The sequence below is a fragment of the Aspergillus brunneoviolaceus genome (assembly GCF_003184695.1).
Source record: "Aspergillus brunneoviolaceus CBS 621.78 unplaced genomic scaffold BO95scaffold_42, whole genome shotgun sequence".
Lineage (NCBI taxonomy): Eukaryota > Fungi > Ascomycota > Eurotiomycetes > Eurotiales > Aspergillaceae > Aspergillus > Aspergillus brunneoviolaceus.
Window position 1 is genome coordinate 300303 of NW_020290772.1, and position 20371 is coordinate 320673.

The window sequence follows — 20371 nt, forward strand, 5'->3', positions numbered from 1 at the left end:
AGTTCACACAATTCACTTACCAAGTCAACTCGTACTTCGTATCCATCTCCCCCAAATGAGCGATCGGACACGGACCATGCATATCCCATTCTGCACCTCAACCACAGAAACCAAGGCACCCAGGCACCGCAGATATGTACCAACTATAAGGATATGTAGTGTACATACCCGGTGGCAACTGGTTCTACAGTACATGACTACATCCTCTCTACCCGCATGCTTGATATGTTATATGTAACATAGCAGCAGCAGCAGCAGAAGCAGCAGGAGCAGTGTCTCCCTTGCCCCCTCCTCCCCCCACCTCACCCACTTCTAAATGTACTGTACAATGTAAGAACTGTAAAGGTAGTAAACCAAGTCCGATGACGAAACTCCAATGCACAATGCACAATGCACCAGCAAAGGGAGGGAGGGGCAAAGAGAGGGAGAGAAACATGAAGAAACACTCGGATGAAGAAGACCGACCCGACTCCAAGGAAGAAAAGAGAGAGAGAGAGAGAGAGAGAGCACAGTCCCATCCCTTCGGCTTCAAACCTATGCAAGGCGGGATTGGGGGGAAATCCCCAGTACTTCAACAAAGACAAACAGTTCAGTTCAGTCCAGGAGATGCAGTGGTGGCGCATCAAATGTCTAACACATAAGACTACCTGCCTGCCTGCCTGCCTGTCCACTTTGCAATTGAGCGGTTCAATTGGCCAGAGGGCGCGAGGGGCGATGTCAAACGGTTTTTGTTTTCTTGGTTGATGTTGGCTGTGATGCAGGATTCGACTTGTGTGTGTTTGATCTACAAACTTCGTTCAAGGCCATTGCATTCGATCAAGTGTATCAATGGCTGATTGATTCAAACGGACCTCTGCTTCCCCAGTCTTCTATTGTCAATGTTTGTTTCCGGAATTGACCGGCATATCCAACAAACCACAGGTGGCAGCCACCATCGTCAGGCAGCAAGATTACCCGCTCTCCCTCTAAAGTAAACTAAACCAGATACAGATTTGTAGGTATCGATATCAATATCGAACATCTAAATATACATCAGCACACACCACCCATTTGTACCACCCTAGCCCAAACCACCAAACGTCCAGAGTCTAACCCTTCTCCATCCCAATTCCCATCCCCATCTATCTGAAACACACATCCCCAAACCCTTTTTCACCAACAAAAACTTCCAAATCAAGGGGGAGGGGGAGGGGGAGGGGGAGACGCAAGTCCAGCGCTTCGATGCAGCAGCAGCCCCCAACAACCTGCACACCTGGCCTGTTGTTTGCTGCTGCTGCTGTGCGCAGGCCTTGCACGCCACACACACACACATACACACACACAACCAGACCAAAAGTACAGCAAAACCTCGCGCCCCACCCCCTTTTGGAAAACAGCGAGCGTTTGCGTTTGCTTGTGTTAGCCTGCTGATTGTTCCATTGTTGTCCTTGTGCACGGACTCGGCGGGTGGGAAAGTACCGTACGCTATACGCCGTGGGTACTACGGAGGTTCTCGATGGATCTGCATTGCTGTAGCTGGAGCTGGAGCTGGAGCTGTTTACCTAGTAGTTATTTGCGCCATATATTTGTACACTGATAGTGCTGTATTAAGGTATACACCCAGTGCCATGGTCCAATCCTAGTAGATGACTTGGTAACTACAAACAGTAGGTCAACATTGAGTTCGCGTCTCGCTTTAGATCATTCATGTACTGCACCTAATATAACAACTGTACTGTACACAGTACGTGGATAGCTTCGATGTCCTCCATTCTTCCAATCTCACATCCCAGATCGCAGCACTCGAAAACCTTGTGCAGCATTCCGATCTCACACATGCAGATATGTCCTCACGTCAACAGGCTTTGGGATTCTATGTGCCATATGTGAGGGGGGGTGCCGCAAACAAGGAGAGTCTACTTAGTCCTATTCCCGGCTTTCCGTATACCTGTCCTGGGGTGCATTCATTTTGTTAAAGTTTGTGCGACAAAGGTATTCTCTGACTGTGTGTGTGTGTATAGTACATGCTTTGAGTTCATACCGGCTTGCGTTCTGAAGCTGTAAGTCGATCGCAGATCGGCTGTGGGATGGATCTGATTGTGGAGCTGTACGTGTATGCTGCCCTGCGAGCTGCAGTGTATAGACTCCAAGGCCGGTCTGTGGGTTTGAGTAATAACATGACCTAATCGGTGGTCTGGTAAGGAGATCGAGGACTTTTCTTTGTGGGTGTGCACTCAAGGGGGAGGGGGCTATGGTCTGAATCAGTTGGGCGGCGCTATGATCTTACATGTACAATAACATTCGAGGAATTAGTGGGCGTAAAGATAGGATCTGAAGCATTCGAAGTAGCTAGCTCATGGGCTGTCATTTCCGTAGCAGCGGCAGCAGCAGCCTAGTCATGATCCCAAGCATGCAGTAGATATATATCCATCCAACTTGCTGGGAAATAGAATCAAAGAACAATCAAGATAAATTGCTTCACGCTCATAATGCAGTGCTCCCATCATGCGCGCTCGTTACACAACACACTCAAGCTTAAATCACCAGATCTTACCCGACTCAATGCGACTACAGCGCCCAATCATCCACGCCCTCCGAGCTCTCAATGAACGGCCGATCAATCTGCTTGATCGCATGGTCACCGCAAAGGATACTGACATTCTGATTAGTGACACTTCTGAAGCCCTAGGGGCAAGAACATACCATGCTTCTGCAATCAACCCATCAAGCTCACGCACCACTTCCGCCCGCCGCGCCGCATTGAGAGACCCTTTGCTGAGCTGCGCCTGCAAGTCCCGGATATACTTCTTCTTGCCCCCTGCGCCCTCGAGCACCTCCTTGCCCAAGCAGTCGCTGTGGAACGCGTGCTGACAGGGAAACACAAAGAATTGTCGACTGAGCACAGGTAAAGAGCAGAGCCAGCACTTCTCTCCCGGCTCCACAATAGCGTAGCGCGTGTCAAGTGCCGCAATTTCCGTGCGGATCTGGCGGGCCGTGTGTGCCGAGTTGTCCATCTCTTGCCGGAGAGCGTCGATGTGCCGAGAGTATTCCTCCAGCGCACTGCAGATCTCGTCTTTGAAGTCGTCGATAACGACAAAGTCCGGGAAGAACGGAATGAGGTCTTCAATGCGAAGCAGCTCGCATCGGCGGAGGAATTCGATGGCATCCTTGATACCCTTCCCGGGCTGCCGGATTGTCTTCTCCGCGACAAGGAGCCAGAGCTTCTTTCGGAGCTTCTCGTTCCCTTCCGGACGGTCGGCCACAATTGCTGCGAGTTCAATATCGTCATGCTGTAAAGCCAGCTCCACAGCTTGAAGATATTGTCCCATAGCGCTGTAGATGTGAACGCATGATTGGACGCGCTGGTGTTGAATGCAGAGACGCAGAGCAAAGTCGGCATCATACGGTGGGGGCGAGGATTGCTGTGATTGCAAATAGGTGAGAAGCCCCGCCTCAGAGGTCGAGGCGCTGGACGCATGGATTGATATCAGGGTATTGTGGACGGCGGCGGAGGGGTCCGGATGGTTGACAATGATGAAGTTGAGGTATCGCACGGCCTGGTTCTGCCCCAATGGGACATTCACCGTCTTGTTATAGTTGAGTAGAGCAGGTATCAGTCTCTCGGGCTCTAGGTTGGTCTGTCGCATCAAGATATCGACCAGTCCAGCAGCAGCGTGGGTCATCAGGACACTACTGTACTTGTAAAACACGTCCGGGTCACTTTGTCGTTGCAAAACATTGAGTGCCTCCGTCCATTTCTCCCGCAGTATCCAGTAGGAAAGAACATAGTTGTAGTCATTGGCCGCGGTGGCGAAGAAGAGTAGCTCCTCCTCACGACCGTGGCTGCTGATGATATCGTACGCAGTCTTCTTGTCAAGATCGGACCGGTACCGATTGACAAAGTCCTGGAACTCAGCTCTGACAGTGCCAAGCTCATCCTTCACTTCCTCAGTGCTGGTGCCCTCGGCAAGCTCTGCTCGGGTAGCAATGTTGTCATCGAGGGAGTTCAACTTAGTCATAAAGACCTCAACCAGCCAGCTTGCGACCATGATGCGCTGCATGGAAGAGGATTTCTTGTACGTTGACAGTTGAGACAATAAATATTTGCGTAACGCATCATGCTCTCCACGGTTGATCAACGTCAAGCAGACCTCTTCGAATCCTTTGCTGCTTCTGCCCCATACGGTGGCCGCCTCAAGATATCGGCCTTTCTCCGCAAGGAAATCACCGGAAGCCGTGGAGACGGCATCTTTCTGGGCACTGGTACGGGCGTACTGCAGAGCTTGATCAAACATTTGTTTCTGCAGGTAGACCTTCCATACATCCCTATCCTCGTTCTCCACGGCAATTTCGTAGATCTCGCGGCTAGTGAACAGCCAGTAGGTATGTTGCGTCGCGTCCGTCAGGAGGCCCAAAGCACTTTGCCCTGGTTCCAACACGGCCTCGTCAAAAACGATCTCCTCGCTCATTCGATTTACAGCGACAATCCGGCCTTCGACTAGGGCAAAGATGTGCCACTGGGACAATGTCACGGCGGTAATGGGATCCTGAATGAGCTTCTTACCGCCGCGCGCAGATTCACTAGCCGGGAACACGGACCGTGGAAGCATGCTTGCGCTTTCAAGCGGCTTGCTGAGCTTTTCAGGCGCATATGGGAGTTGTCCGTGGAACACCCCCTGAGAACTGAGCCATGCAAATTCTTTGTCGGCCACACCTCCCGTCGTCTGTGCATCCGCAAGAATTGGGGAGACTGCCAGCATTGACGGTGCGGCACCGGAGGGCTTCTGAATCTCGTGAGTAACAGGCGATTCGCGTTGGAATAGATCGGCGTAAATAGGCCCACCCCCCTCCCGTCCGTATCTCCCGGTGCGCCCCAGGAAGCTTAGCAACTTGCCATGAGTTGCTATAAGCACCCGTCTCAGCTCCGGCCTTGTTGGGATTGACTCTGCCCACAATCCCGTCACAGGCGAGCCCTCCAAGGCCTTGAAGACGACATGTGCATATCTCTCTTCGCGCCGGTAGAACTCGCTCGACGGCTCAATGTAAGCTTCCCAGATCTGTCCATCCGTAGTACCCAGCAGAATTTCTCTTGTCGACGCTGTAGGATGCGCTGGATTCCAGGCGACACTCTCAATCGAGACACCTTTCAGTCGCGACAAAGGTCTAGGTTGTCGCGATTGGGTGTGGAGGTAATAGTTCTCGCCCAGGGTAGTTGTGATGATGAGATGAGAGGCGGAGGGATCAAGGAACATTCGCCGAATTACTCCAGTTTCCGAGGATTTCTTAGGAAGGTCGATGTCTAATTCAGGAAGCTCAATTAGCATTGCGACGTGAGAAGATGCGGAGCGATGGGCTTATTCCAGCGGTGAAATGAACTGACCATCGATGTCCTCGGGAGTATCCAAGTCGATACGGAGAATACGACCAGTTGATAACGCTAGAATGAGCACATTGTTGGCTACCTGTGCGGCTACAAAGTCCGCTGCAAGAGGGAACTGAAGCTGAACATGTCGGACATCGAACATGGAGAGTGCGGAATCCCCAGGTTCCGCGAGGTTGCTGGGAGCCACATAGCCGCCAGACGTCTCCAGCGCCATGATGCGCCAATAGTGATATATTCACTTATATCATACCGGTGCCACAATTGAAGGGCTTAAGTCAGGTTGGGAAGACAGTGTTGTATCTGTCACCCGAGAGTGGCTGGCTGATAGTTATAAGTCAGTAGTAAGTTTAACAATGACGACGAATGGAGTGGAGGATCGGGAAATGGGGGGAAGCTCCGTCCGTCGGGCGGTGGATGCCTTGGCATGTCCCATGTATATGCAGTATGCATGCCTGAGGTACGAAGGCATGCGCAGGCATCAACTTAGTGTACACCAGCACTATTTTACTACTCCGTATACAAAGTCTAAATCACAATCATGAATACATATGTATCACAATGACATTAGCTTGCCTCGCCATATGCTATAGAGGCTCGATGGCTATTACCATTCTTCGGTGGCTTGGGTATGCTGTCTAATCTAACACCAACACTTCTCCAAACACCAGAGACTTCCTCATAACGCGTAAATCATGCATCATCACTAAATATTAATGTCCCTCTACCCTGCCGACCATGCAACCTTCGAAACCAGAGAACTTGGTGTACAACAAGAGCAAAGACCGTGGTGAAATATGCAACAAGGCTGAAGTGCATCAACTATGCATCAATTACAAACCGATTCATAATCACATGACTGTACACTCCCGGTCCAGTTTCCGTCCAATCTTTTCGCGAGACTTGTCTTTGAGCCTGTCCCGATATCGATCGGAATCCCGAGTCCGCCTCGGGCTTCTGTCCTTGCGCTCCATACTGGGCGGTGGTAGGCGGTCGTTCGGAGCAAGCTCGTTCTCCGTCAACTCTTCATCTTCCCCCTCGGCAAACTTATCCCGGCTTAGTCGACCAGCAAACCGCGAGAAGCTGAAGCTAATTCTGTTCTCACTGGCTTGGCTCCCGGTACGACTTCCAGGATTGCTCCTTGTTGCTCTGGAACTTCGTCGGGAAAACGAGAAAGAATTCCTGCCCTCGTCGTCTCTCGGTGTCAGCATAGGCGAGGTTGATGGAACAGACTGCATTTGGAGGCCAGGCTCGAAGGCTTCAGAGAATGTCACGCTTTGCTTTCTGCCATTGTGATCCACGGGTGTGGGGTCTGCTCCATCTGGGCTGGTGATCTCAAAACTTGGCCGACTGGATCTATGCCCCTCCATCCCATCGATAGCTGTATCATCCAGCGCCAGTGTCTGTAACTTCCTAGGCATGCTAGCCGCCTCTAGCTCACGTGAGTCCCTGGACGTTTCAGACGATGGCGGCTTGTAGCCTAGGTTAACTGCGGCTGCATCTTCATGGATAGGTAAGATCTGGTAGAACAAGAGGTAAGGCGACTCGGTTTTCAGTGCCTGCTCAATGTCGATCAAAGTGACTCGCTCGCTTGCTAAGTCATCAAAGCGCATCCAGTACTTCGGTGTGTCCGAGAAAGTGTCATCCTCGGATCCGTGAGAGCTGGCTGGAGGTGCTCCAGCACTGGTCCCCCTGACGATGGATATGTAATGTCCTGAATCCACTGAAGTTCCACGGTGGCACACCATCGCCTGCAGTGAGAGCTTGAAATTTCCATAGATCGGCCCTTCCTCATTCATGTTGTCATCCTTGATGAAATGGGGGAGTCCAATCTCAGTCGGAATATCAACAAATGTGTTGAGTCGGACTGCTTTGCCGTTGGGTAGCATAGAATAGCGTTTCAGGCACATGCCTAGAATTGGACGCTTAGAAGAGAAATGTGCGGCGACTTGGGCATCACTGGTGGGTGTGTTGTCTGTATACCACGCTGTACCATCGTTAGCGCATTCCTTGCTGTGCTGTAGGACTGACAACTCATACGTATCAGGCTGAAAAATTGCCATGCAGGCATCATCACTTCTTTGCGATAGGAACCCCTCCGTTGAGATGTAAGCACGCTGTCCTTCTCGTTCTCATGGTCCGTGTCTGGTATGAAACGCTCTTGGAGAATGCTATTGCGACGGTAGGGAGGGGGGTCGGATTCGATTACTTCCGTCAACGAGTTCACTGGTGGAGTTTCATCCCAACGGGGTGAAGGAGGCTGACTGGAAGAGGGCGACAGCGGCGTGCCAACCTCTTCGACGTGGGTCGTGCAGCCTTTGGAGAGGGAATCCAGAGATTTTGTTGAGCCGAGCGTGTGGCGCCGTTCCAAGTACCGCTTGACCTCGATCCGGTTGTTGAAGTAAGACTCCAAGCAATCTTCCAAAGTGACTGTCTCCCCATCAACAGGTTCGGGAATTGCGACCTCTAGCAATCTTTCATTGATGAACTTGTGATCACCACTCACATCCTCCTTTCCTGTATGGTAGATGTCCATCTTGAGTGTCAGGAGTGGAAGCTCTAGTTTTTCCGTGATGAACGTGAATGCCTCGGACGTGTCCTGTTGTCGTAGTCGCGCTGCATCTTGCCAACCGCATTCAGCGAGTGCATCTTGCAGGTGTTTTGTCTGCGGAGCACGCCAATCAGCGGGAAACGAAAGATAGTGTGGAGACAGGATTGCCTACAAGATCGGTGGTGATAAGCTTTCCAGACCGCAGCATGTTGACCCAGAGCCTCAATAAGATAGAAAGTTTCCGACGAGCCTCATCGTTGAAAGATTTGTAAAGAATAGCTTCGAAGCAATCCAGCCGGGCGAACATCGCAAAGAGTAGAGCGTCCAGGTAGCAAGTAACGCCTTCGCGATTCACTGCGCCACGAAGTTTGGTGCTTGGCGTGTAGCCTCTGATTATTCCCTCAATCGAATCCTCCAAGAGCAGAAGCAACTCAAAAGCCCTGTCCACATCGCCTTGCGCATGCTCCGACTGGATCGCATATACGAAATGTTCCTCCTTTAGGCCGGTGATGCCGAGTCGCGCGACACGTTGCTCGAGAATCTTGACCTACTTGGCTGTCAACTCGAGGTATTCAACAGGAACAGATGCGCGACAGGATTTTCTGTGGTCACCTTCTTTTGTTCTTCATTTGAGTCTGTGGTTGGGAGTTTGTCTGATGAGAAAAGACCTCGGAAATGAGGACGAGACAGGACATTCGACGTCTAGAGTCGCAAACAGCGTTAGCTTCAAATTGCGACAGAAGGTAAAATGAGCTGACGAAGCTTTTTTTCAAGGATTGGGTCTACCTCGTCTTTACCAGACTTTCCATCTTTATTTCGCTCACGCCTCGTGAGAAATTTGTGTATACCACTCATCTTCGACGGTGCATGAATCCTAGCTAGATGGGGGGAAGAAGTGCGCAAGCAGCGTGCAAATTGCGGAGTCGACGAGGAACCGACGACATGTGGTGGGGGGGGAGGGGATCTATATTGATCCTTGCTCAGGCTCCAGGGTTCCGATCGAGCATGCAAAGATAGCGCCTGATTGAGTCATAAAACAAATCAGAAGGGACAGATGGGACAGGTTAGGCGACGATGACCTTTTATTGTTCCGATCCGTGAGCGTTCCTCTTTAATTCATTCATTGTTAAGCCAATACTGAGTAAAAAGACAAATCGGGTAGCCAGTTACCTCGTAACTCTTACGCACCAGCTGAAAGGAAAGCCAGTGACATCACATGCGCCACCACCATAACATGAAAGATGAACAAGACAATAAGTGAAGAGTGAGTGAGGCAAAAGTGACCATAGACAAGGGAAGGGAAGGAAGGAGATGCCTGTCAGAAGACCATACTATGAGCAAGTACTCGTAGCACACGATCGACAGCGAAAGAGAGATCTCCAGTGGCCAGTTTCACCAACTAGGTTGCGATAAGCCAGTGAAGTAGGGAAGAGTGGCGGGGTTGAAAGGCGAGCCGTGATCACTGATCACACAAGTGGAGAACTGATCTCGCAGCCTGGTCTCTAAGGTGTTCAGGCAACTCAGCAGGAACCAATGTCACCTGATCAATCACCCCCGAAAGAGTCGTCGATGCATCTCCGGTGCGGGAAAAACAATTTTTGGAGATCTCAGTCTCGACTCCAATCTCAGCCTACAACCACCATCCCCCCCCTCCAAGGAGTAGGAGTTCACAATGGCTGCCAGTGAGTCCTCCAGATACTTGGCAAGGTCATTGCCACGCGCGTTGGCGCCTTCTGCTCGTCCTCAGACCTTGTGCTGGCGCCGCAATGTCTCCGACCAAGCATCGTCGAGATCTCCCTCCGCCGAACTGAGCGAGCTGGAATCCACCGACCTCGCCTCCACAAATGCACCCAGCGAACTGGTGCAATCTTATGATCCCATCGCCAGAGCCAGAGGTCGCAAGAACAAACTACCCCGGAGTCGGTAGGTCTCTCCCTTGTCCGCGCCTCTTCCTCCATCACTATTCCTTGCGGATCACACGATTCGTTGCTCCCAGTGCCTTTTCTTGCCTGTTCTCCTCATTTGTCTTCACGATACCATAACCATAATGCTAATCCAATTGCCCACTTCACCAGTTACCAATTCCGGTCGCCCAAATACTACCGTGGTCCGCTCCACCCTCACCAGCCGCCTCCGCCCTCCGACCCTTCCTCCCGACTGTACGTGCCCGGCCCATTCTCCCTTCCCCGAGTCGAGCAGACCTGGCAATCGACCGTCGCCTCGGACATCCTCACCCTCCTCTATGTCCACAACCCGCCGGGCTTCAAGCCGCCCGTCAAGGCGCCCCGTCTCCGCAGCTGGGACGACAGCTCACCCTACCACAAGAACCGCAGCCTCCGGGGCCCCCGCGGTGGGGACGTGCTGCGCCTGCTCCGCAAACCCATCGACTTCAACAACATCCCGCGCCTCGAGCGCATCACCATCCACAGCTACGTCAACATGGCGACGGAGAACTCGTCCTGGCTGCACGCCGCCGGTATCGCCGTGCAGGCCATCTCCAATGTGCGCGTGCAGACCTTTAAGTCCCGGACCAGCGTCCAGAAGTGGGGGATCATCCCCGGCCGCGACACCGTCGCCTGCACGGCCGACCTGTACGGCGAGAACATGATGCACTTCTTCGGCAAGCTGGTCGACATCGTCCTGCCCCGCATCAAAGACTGGCAGGGTGTCAAGGGCAGCAGCGGTGACAGCAGCGGCAACATCACCTTCGGTCTCGACCCCGAGCATGTCGCTCTGTTCCCGGAGATCGAGATCAACTATGATATGTACGTGTCTTTGCCTTTGTTCCAAAAGCAGCGCCCCCCCCCCCCAAATCACCTTTCAGTAGCCTTCCCAGCAATCATTGAAGCTTATGACGTGCGTGTGCGTGGTGACTAAGCTAGCTAACACATCTCGAAACACCAGGTACCCTCCCAAGATGATCCCTGGTTGCCACATCACCATCCACACCTCCGCCAGAACCGACAAGGATGCCCGCCTTTTGCTTAGCGCTCTCGGTATCCCCTTCTATGGCAAGATTATTCATTGAAATGTCGGCGCCCCAGTAGATAGAACTGCGCTTCATCCTCGCTCACTCATTCAAGGCGCGGCGAGATGATCGCGATTCCAAGGTCGTTACTTTGTAGAGTGGATTCTTTTTGGTCTTGGTAATTTTCCCCATTTTGGTTGTTTCTGGCTGGCATTGAACATGTAACATGGAGGGTATGTCTCTGGTGTTGTTAGATTCTTTATGTAAAATACGCTATCGCTTTCGATTGTACCTTGATTGTGTGTACTTTACCCTCTGCAAGCCGATGTTTGTTGTATTCCACACACAAAGGAAAACATAGTCTACTTATTTCAATTCGGGATAACCCTTTCGTAAGGTGCTTTCTCTCCGGCGCAAATTGACTAGACTTCCTCACATTCCAAGAAGCCATGACATTAATTACAAGGAACCAGTAGGAACCTATTCCTCGGTAGAACATGCCGAATGCTTTTGTACACGCCATGTAGATCACTTTTGCCGTGTCCAGAGAATCGACGGTCGTTAACATGCTCGTCCTGGCCGAGTGGGCCACAAGCAAGATGCAAATGCAAACACCAGAAGTCAAAGAGAGTGCAATAAACCCAACCATGCAATTAAACAAGTAGACGATGGCCACGCAAAACAAAGGGGTATTGAAATATCAAAGCCAACCAATAACAATATAGGAAAGAAAAATCCGAAGAGCAAAGGAGCCGTCGTCCATAGGACCGACAGGACATTATCCGGCAAGAGGAGTCTTCAAGAAAGGGCAGGTCAGTAATTCGTCCGCTGAGGGCCTCTGTTCGTAGTCGACTTGGAATGTCTGGTCCAGGAAATCCACGGCCTCCGGGCTGGCATGCTCAGGGGCCGGCGGTCGGGCTTTATTGCTGCCAATAGCGAAGATGGCTTGCAACTGACTACAGTCGGGGAAGGGATGGGCCCCGATAAACATCTCCACCACTAGACAGCCCAGACTCCAGATGTCGGCCTTCTTCGTGTGTGCCGTCTGACGAACCACTTCCGGTGCCATCCAGTAGACACTGCCCTGAAGTGAGGGGCGGTGCAGGTGACCCCCACCGGTGCCACTGGCACGAGCACCAAGAAGAGTCGATGCTTCCACCCGTTTCGAGATACCAAAGTCAGAGATTTTGATGCCTCCCTTGTTATCTACAAGGATGTTGGCGCCCTTGATATCACGATGAATGATGTCACAGCTGTGGAGATAGGACAACCCCGCCAAGATCTGTCGAACAAAATTCTTGATCAGAGGTTCCTGGAAGGTGTTGTACTGCTTCAACATGGTGGCAATAGATCCTCCTGGCACATATTCCAAGAAAATATTCAGATACTGGTCGTCAGCAGCGGTACCCAAATACTGCACGATGTTGGGATGGTGCATTCCTTGCAGAAGTTCAATCTCGTGCTTAAGCGCGGTGACCATGCTGTTCTTGCGCTTGTCGAACTCCGTTCCCTTGGTCGCAGAGGGAATCTCAACTTGCTTGACGGCCATGAGCTCTCCAGTGATCGCGTGTAGTGCGAGGAACACGCTGCCGAAAGAGCCCTCTCCAATCAAAGAACCTTTCATCCAGTTCTTCGGGGCGAAATTGTTTCCTGCCAAGAAGTCGTTGAGACCATCATCCTCCTCTTCCCCATCTTCAGCCACAAGGATACTCAATCGTTCATTGAGCGAGCCGCCGTCAGTTGCAGCGACACTTGCATTCTCATCGAGAAGACTCTGACGGGAGGTTGTAGGATCATCAGAACCACTATCGAACGAAACATATGATTTGCGATTCGGCTCGATTGGCGACTCTTCTTGTAGTGGTTGTAAGGAGCTGGAGGCGATGGAATCTCTGTAGGTCGTTGACGGGAGACTGAATTTGGACACGGAGAGAGGTCTCGATGCACGGGTCGGTGTTCCTCCGGCGTTGAGCCAGGTATCTGCTATGCTTGGCATTGGCGGCGCGTCCCTCAGACTAGACGCATAGCTAGTATTGCTGACAACACTAAGGCGACTTGCTGCACGGCTCAAGCGCTGCGACCTCCGGACAGACATACGCATCGTCTTCTCAATATCCTCCCGGTGATGACTTGGGAAGTACGATGTAATCTCGTGGATAATCATCTCACTTGGAGGTCGAGCACCGAAGAACGACCGCAACTTGGCAGCAGAAGGAGAAGGGCGTTCCATGTTGACGGACCGCACTTCATGCTCACTCGGTGTCAAATTCTGTCGAGACGAGACAGGAGACATCGGCTGTCTGATGTTAAGCCAAGACTCACCAGTTAACTGCTGAATTTTGAGTTGGTTGCGCACATTCGAACTGCTCAAGGCGTTCATGTGAGCAACCTGACTTTCATCTACCGCGAACTGAGAAGCCCGGCGGAGCTCATCCGTATCTGGTTCTCCAGCATGGATCTTGCGAAGAATAAGACGGCCGCGCTCCGGCCTGTGACTGCTTTCGCAGATTTCCATGAGCTCATGGTCCGCAAGTCTTCTGCAGTTGGAGGGATCAGGTTCCAGGCCATCCATCACATAGAAGCAATAATTGCGATACTGATGCTCCGGAAGCTGTAGTTTCTTCAGAACGCACAGGATGATCTCATCTGCTGTTTTGCAATGTTTGATGTCAAGCACTTTGGTCTGACCACCAGTGTATATCACTCTGATGACGGGCGAGTTCGTCGGCAACTGTCCCATCGTCAAGCCATCGAGGCTAGGGTTCTGTCTCAAATGCGAGCCATTTCGATTGTTGTGACCATTTTCGCTGGGAGTGCTTGGCTTTCGGCTGGTCATCGACCCGGCAGATGAGGGATGGCTAAAGTACCCTGGACCCTGCTCCTTCCGCCCGGTTTCCATTGGACTACTTGCGACATACTGTTGAGCACGCAAAGGCGATCCGGGTCGCGACGATGACCGGCCGGCGGGGTAACTATGAGAGCTACTTTCAGCGGCTCGAGACATGCGGCGTGTACTCGTTGTTGGTCGCTGATTGGATTGGCGTGATGTCCCGGATGAGGGAGCTGTGTAAGATACGGATTCCAGCGCCGCCAATTGATTCTGTAGTCAGATCAGCACGGGAGATGTCAGACAGCATAGTGTCAAACTTACCATCGTTCTTTGCTTTCGGTTGAGGACTGACTTATTCCTCAACTGCTTGATGGCGACGAAGATGCGGACGCGGTCACCGATTTTCTTGATGCCCATTTCTTGAAGTATTTTTTGATCACATTCGATTAAATTGTTACCGTTAACATTGTTCGCTATGGCTTGTTAGTCTGCAAGAATCTGGATAATACCATGAGGGGTGGATTGCTGCAGGTGTATGTACCTTTGAACAGAGCTTCATATTGCCCACAATTTATGCTATGAAGCCAGGCAACCACCTGCTTCTCATCCCATGACCTAGTACCAATGAGCGTTTTCTCGACCATGAAACGGGCACGTTTACATGAGGGACTCACCGTACAGCGTCAAGGCCGTCAGGCGGATCCGAAAATTCTGACTCCGTCGGACTGGTAAACAACATGCCACCCTGGGGATCACCATGACCACCAGCCTTCTGCAACGAGCCAGTGTAATAAGAAGTCGTTGGTGTTTGCGTGGATTGCAGGCCCAACGGGTTGTATGTGGCCTTTGCCAGCATGTTGGCGACTTTGCTCGAGCACAGGTGAACGGCAGAATCGCTTCGATGTTGTTTTGTCGGGTCAGAGATTCGGAGATAGGTCTGAGCCCACGGTCGATAGAGAACCTGAGCGTAGAAGTCGGGTGTGGTCGCGGGGTACAAGCTGAACGATATCTCCCAAACGGCGACTGTGAGTTGAGATCTCGACTGAGATTTTGTGTGGGGTCTAATGCATTGTACGAATTTGATATCTGGTTGTGATAGTGCATGTTAGCGGAGTTAGCGCAGAGGTGGGGGGGGGGGATTGCGATAGAGGAGTGATGCACGATGCGACAAGCGGTCGAGGAGGAGAAGATACTAATGAGAGTACTGGACTTACAGTTCAACCGATCGAAGAGCACGGGGGATGTTTGGCAGCAGATTAGCACTATAGGCAGTGGCTTCGTGATCTGCCCCGGCCTAGGCTCACTTGGGCTCTCCGCTCGCTCACACCAGGTGAGATGTCCTGCAGGCTAGGATTCTCTTGCTCTTGATGGCAAATCACTGTTCAGTCAAAAGAAGAAGGAGAGAAAGAACGGTCCAACAAAGGACCAGTCCAAGCGTCGAGGCTAGACGTGGGGGTGGAAGATTGGCAGCAGTTATAGCCGCTGGATCGAAGGCTGAAACAGCTGGGGGGGGGGGGGGGGGGGAATGGGAACAAGACGGAGAAAGGAATAGATGGAAAAGGGGAGGGGGGAGGAGGCTTTGATGGGGCGAGATAGGCAGACAAGACAAGTTTGAAAACAAGACAGCCACCTCGCCTGTGGTAGTTTTCTGTCTCTGTCTCTCTGGTTGTGTCTCTGGGTATCTATCTCCTTTGGTGTTGAGGGGGAGGAGAGGGGAAGTTTTCATAGATACGGAGGAGTAGAGACTGGAAGAAATCATGGATGGGTTTAATGGATCTGGGCTGAGGGCGAGAGCGCACAGCGGGTTGTTTAGGCCGATCGGTCGGGGACGATGGGCACCTTCCGACATGCGTCTTCTCTTCCTCTTCGTCGTTCGTTCACTGTCCACTGTCCACTGCGGGATCATTCTCAAACACGCCGCCGGCGGGTGATTTGTCAAGGGGCCCAAACCTGAAACAATGAACTCTCGCTGTTCCTCAAGTCGTTTAAACTGATTAAACTGATTCTCGGTCATCCACTCCCGTCCGTCCGTCCTCAACTTCCCAACCCGCACCTTATCGCCCGCGCCCGCGCCCCATACCCGCCTATTCTTAGGGGAGGTTCCATGGTCCTCGGCAGGGAAACACTTGGTTCGTGTAGAAGAAAAAAAAAACAAGAAGAGAAAAGGAATCCCATAACAAACCAATCATAACCTCTGCCTTTCATTATTCTTCATGCTTGTAAGTTGACCACTGCCTGTTGGCCACCAGCAGAGGTCAGAAAGCAGTTGTTGTTGTTGTGGTTGTGGTCGATTCCGCGGGGGTAACAATAGATTGAACATCGGACCGGGCACCAACCCTCCCTTCGCTCAACCCGGAGGTTTGCCAGGTATTGTTGGAACTTGTAACCACTTCACCAGGTTACTTGGCCATCGGCACGTCATTCTGTCTTACGGTCGAGTAGGCTCACAACGCCCCCCTTCTATCACTCAAGGGGCAGTTCTTCAGGTTGATCCTACCACGTCCTGACTCGCCAAGCTTTGGCTATGGTGGGGATGGCTTCACAGTTAAGTTACCATAAGGATCTTGCAGGAACAGCAGATTCGTACTAACCCTGATAGCTAGCTATCACCTAGTAAGTCGCTGACAAGAAAGGGGTATCCCAGGCACGATTGACCGTAATATAGTACGGAGTACAGTAAGTGGCCTATCTACTTGTATGAATGCAGCCTATTCAACGGCAACTCCTGCGTTTCATTAAGGTTCACCCTACCCTCGTATACATGTCTATATATATAACTAGGTGTTGACATGTAGTCATTTCGGCCTCGATAACAAGTAGTAAAGGGATGTATTTAGCCTTCTTCCAGAAACCCCACACTGACTGGCCTCAACAGGCGAAAAGGGGGACATCCTAGGACAGGCTTCTATATCGGGATCATGATGCACCCTGAGTAACAATGCAGGTGGGATTTCAGAACACTCTCCAAATCCCTTCCGAGTAGTTAATCGGACATGTCTGACATATCTGCGCATCCTGTCAGCGTCAGAAGATCAGAGCGAAGTGTTTCACGTCTAGGCTTGGAACAAAACCATCATTTCTCCGGGAGTTGTGGAACAATTTATAGATCTATGGGCTGGCCGCTGTACTGTACCAACTCCGGTTCTTTTCCTTTTGCCCTCACCGGTTCTTTCAGTTGGCAATGTCGAGTGCTTGTGGAAAAATGGAAATCATTGATTTACCCCATTCATGTCCCCATTCAATTTCCTCGCAAGCTGGCCCAAATGAGGAGACGCTTCGAGTGCGCTGGCGGATTTGATCACCCTAAGTGAACATCTCCGCACCAGTGGGGATGGCGGAGTCGCTCGATCGCAGAGGAAGGATGTACAGTACGCACGGGGACTGCCAACCGGGACAATGCAGCTGCGACCGTACTCGTGAATGTCTGTCTATGAGACATGCAGCATCTGAAGCTGAGGCGGGGAAAGATTCCCCGAACAGGCGATGATGACCATTACTACCTGTGCTCAGGATACGTAGAATCAAGTGCACCAATATTTCACAGGTACAGTACGTACAGTACCAGAGTACAAAGTAGGGTTTCCGGTCGGGGCGTTGCTCCTACCACGTGACCGACCTTTTGCAAAACCCCCTCATGTCGACCCCACAGTTTTTCTTCCCCGCTCGCCTGTAATCCCATCAAAAAGGACATGGTCCAATTCCACGGCCATTCGCCATGGAGGACGAAAGAGCCAACCCAGGCAAAGTGAGGAAGAAGAGTGCCCCGGCTCATCGCAAGTCTCTGTCTTGTGAATATTGCAGCAGATCATTTGCGCGCCTGGAACACCTTCAGCGCCATCTCCGCACCCGTTGAGTAACCCCCTCTCGAACTCTCCTCAGGAGGCTTTTGCCCGTCTACACATGAGTTTCTGACTATCTGATCCCATAGATACCAAGGAGAAGCCTTTCTCGTGTGATATATGCTCCAAATCATTTGCCAGAAGGTATACTTCTCATCCCCGTGGCATCCAGGTTCATGCGCGCTAATATGGGGGAATTTTCGATAGTGACCTGCTCGTACGACACGAGCGGCTAGTCCACCCTGCGGAAACTGCCGCCGGTCGAGATCACCGCACGCAGAACAACAACCAGGATGTCCCTCAGACGCCCTCATCTATAACCCAGCCTTCTCATCATGAGTCTCGTATGCTAGAGCTTGCCGACGCTGTCCCACTACACACGCAACCGATTCCACAGCCTCCGCCAGAAGTGCAAGTGCAACCCCCTCCCCTAGTGGAAACAACCCATTTCAATCCATCGTGGGGCTACGACCTGAATCTTCTCTCGCATGCTGCGAGTCATGTTGCTCTTGAGGGTGAACAGGAGAGTCTTGAGTCATTACGGAAATCCTCGCAAAACGTGGCGCCTCCTCAGCCGCTCGCCCATATTCCGGAAAGAGCGATAACTGATAATTATGGCGTGGAACCCTCGATCTTGGACCTTGCTGATCTAGGCGACCCCGTCCAAGACTTCACTGTCTTCTTGGAGAGTGTGGGACTCTCATCAGACTGGGACTCGGGGGTTTTCTCCTCGGTCGAAGAGCCGATGTTGCCGACCACACTTCCCATGGAGACTAAGCCGTCTGTTCGCGAGATGGGGAGGCTCGGTCCGGAGCTTCACAGTGATCCACGAACGGCAGCAGATGACCCACCATCATTCTCGAATTTCGGATCCCGATTGCCATCCTTGCAGCCAGAACCGCATGAAGTGGATGATCGCCTTGGCTTCGCGGATGAGGGACCTCGCGCCGCGTGGGATATAACCAATGCTGATCGTCAAGTTTTCGTCTCTAAACTTGAGGCATTTGCTTATATACTGCCCAAGAACTTTGTCCCACCCTCAAGGCACGCTTTGTCGCGCTTCTTTGCCGGCTATATCAATGGATTGAATGAACACCTCCCCTTTATTCATGTCCCCACCCTTTCTGTCGCAAAATGCTCTCCGGAGCTTACTCTTGCATTGGCAGCAGCGGGGTCCCATTACCGCTTCGAAAACAACCGAGGGATTGAGCTATTCCATGCGGCAAAAGCCATCCTGCTTCAGCGTCTTCACAGAAGAGATAGCAAGCAAGTCGCCTGCCCGACATGGAACTATTTATCACCGGGATCGGGTTTTCATAACTCTCGTGACTCCTCCACCACATCTAACCATGCTAGTAGCCCGTTTCAGCAACACCATCAAGCCCAATCTCACCATCACCACCACACCCCGTATCCAGCAGATCCCTCGGGTTACTCGGCGGAGGACTCAGATGCCCATATGGAAGTCATCCGAACCTTCCTTTTGCTCACGGTTTTCGCTTCTTGGGAAAGACACCCCGAATTACTGAGGGAAATCCTCTCGCTTCAGAGCACTCTGGCAAGACTGGTCAGAGAGCATGGTCTGTCAGAGCCACCTCCTAGCCCAGATCCTAACAATTGGGAAGAGTGGGTCCGGAGAGAAGGCAACCGACGCACGAAACTCATCGTGTATTGTTTCTTCAACCTACATTCTATTATGTATAACATCCCCCCTCTGATTCTGAATGCGGAGTTGAAATTGAACATGCCGTGCTCGCATGATGTCTGGAAGGCAACCAACGCGGCTCAGTGGCGGCGGGTGGCCCGCATACGCCATGGATCTGATGTCCCCTTCCAGGAGGCTTTTGCTAAATTGTTCCTCAAGTCGAATTCGTCGGGCCCGACCGCACCCATATCTCCCCTCGGAAACTACATTCTCATTCACGCTCTCATCCAGCAAATATTCTTTGCACGCCAGCTCTGTCTCTCTGCACCGACTATGCAAGGTACCAGCTTGAGGGGCGAAGATCTGTCTGTCCTAGATAATTCTTTGAGCGCCTGGAAGGCACTATGGAAACGCACTCCCGAGTCCAGCATTGATCCACAGAACCCAGCAGGACCAATTGCATTCACATCGACCGCTCTGCTGGGCCTCGCATATATTCGATTGCATGTGGACCTGGGACCCTGCCGTCGCCTCATGACGCAGGATCCAGGCCAGATAGCAAGGGCCCTCAGTGAATCGCCGCTCATAGCTCGGAGTCCTCGCCTAATTATGGCTCTACTACATTCTGCTCACGCACTTTCGATTCCGGTGCGTCTAGGCATCGACTTCGTCGCCAGAACCCATTCTTTCTTCTGGAGCATTCAGCATTCCCTCTGTAGTCTGGAATGTGCCTTCCTTCTCAGCCGATGGCTGCTCTCAATACCAGTGACCCATGCTGAGCAAAGGCTCTCAGACCACGAGAGAAAGTTACTCCTCTGGATCAAGAGCATGATGGACGAAACCGACATGGCTGTAGATCCGCCGGGAGCACCGGATATGGATTTCATTGCCAATCCATACAAAGCAAAACAGCTAAGTGTGGCTATCGTTCGCGTGTGGGCACGAACCTTCAAGGGAAACACCAGCTGGGCCATAGTAGACCTGGTTGGTTCAAGCCTAGATGCCTATGCTGATCTTCTTGAAACCACACCATGACCGCTCCACGCCGTGGAATTACTATGGGACACTGCAGCGTCCTTTGGCTTGGACATTTGCTTGTCACCAAGGCCCTCCGAACAATAGCTTCCGATTCCTAGATTGTCATGTTGATCCTTTGGCTATTCTACTGGGAACGATATA

The 20371-nt window shown here is 51.8% G+C and overlaps 6 protein-coding genes across 6 annotated transcripts; 3 read left to right on the forward strand and 3 right to left on the reverse strand.

The window, feature by feature from the left end:
• The first annotated feature begins 327 nt into the window (after positions 1 to 327).
• On the forward strand, positions 328 to 847 carry BO95DRAFT_443949 (uncharacterized protein). Its single transcript, XM_025586770.1, has one exon. It carries the CDS (start codon positions 384 to 386, stop codon positions 639 to 641), a length of 258 nt encoding a protein of 85 aa, XP_025441272.1. The 5' UTR covers positions 328 to 383; the 3' UTR covers positions 642 to 847.
• A 1700-nt stretch (positions 848 to 2547) lies between these two features.
• On the reverse strand, positions 2548 to 5576 carry BO95DRAFT_365362 (vacuolar protein sorting protein DigA; the record flags this gene model as incomplete). The annotated part of the gene is made up of 3 exons (XM_025582695.1): positions 2548 to 2632; positions 2683 to 5278; positions 5360 to 5576. The coding sequence occupies 3 exons, from the start codon at positions 5574 to 5576 to the stop codon at positions 2548 to 2550; spliced, it is 2898 nt and encodes a 965-aa protein (XP_025441273.1).
• A 634-nt stretch (positions 5577 to 6210) lies between these two features.
• On the reverse strand, positions 6211 to 8765 carry BO95DRAFT_365432 (ubiquitin C-terminal hydrolase family protein; the record flags this gene model as incomplete). The annotated part of the gene is made up of 5 exons (XM_025582696.1): positions 6211 to 7346; positions 7400 to 8024; positions 8083 to 8457; positions 8523 to 8612; positions 8697 to 8765. The coding sequence occupies 5 exons, from the start codon at positions 8763 to 8765 to the stop codon at positions 6211 to 6213; spliced, it is 2295 nt and encodes a 764-aa protein (XP_025441274.1).
• Positions 8766 to 9392: 627 nt separating this feature from the next.
• Positions 9393 to 11246, forward strand: BO95DRAFT_515363 (mitochondrial 54S ribosomal protein uL5m). The gene is made up of 3 exons (XM_025591741.1): positions 9393 to 9833; positions 9986 to 10675; positions 10815 to 11246. Exons 1-3 carry the CDS (start codon positions 9583 to 9585, stop codon positions 10936 to 10938), a joined length of 1065 nt encoding a protein of 354 aa, XP_025441275.1. The 5' UTR covers positions 9393 to 9582; the 3' UTR covers positions 10939 to 11246.
• Positions 11247 to 11656: 410 nt separating this feature from the next.
• On the reverse strand, positions 11657 to 14564 carry BO95DRAFT_365498 (STE11 family mitogen-activated protein kinase kinase kinase; the record flags this gene model as incomplete). The annotated part of the gene is made up of 4 exons (XM_025582699.1): positions 11657 to 13978; positions 14030 to 14187; positions 14250 to 14323; positions 14383 to 14564. The coding sequence occupies 4 exons, from the start codon at positions 14562 to 14564 to the stop codon at positions 11657 to 11659; spliced, it is 2736 nt and encodes a 911-aa protein (XP_025441276.1).
• A 2812-nt stretch (positions 14565 to 17376) lies between these two features.
• Positions 17377 to 20344, forward strand: BO95DRAFT_170153 (FTFMHR domain-containing protein). The gene is made up of 3 exons (XM_025580798.1): positions 17377 to 17556; positions 17637 to 17691; positions 17755 to 20344. The coding sequence occupies exons 1-3, from the start codon at positions 17424 to 17426 to the stop codon at positions 20225 to 20227; spliced, it is 2661 nt and encodes an 886-aa protein (XP_025441277.1). The 5' UTR covers positions 17377 to 17423; the 3' UTR covers positions 20228 to 20344.
• The last annotated feature ends 27 nt before the right edge of the window (positions 20345 to 20371 follow it).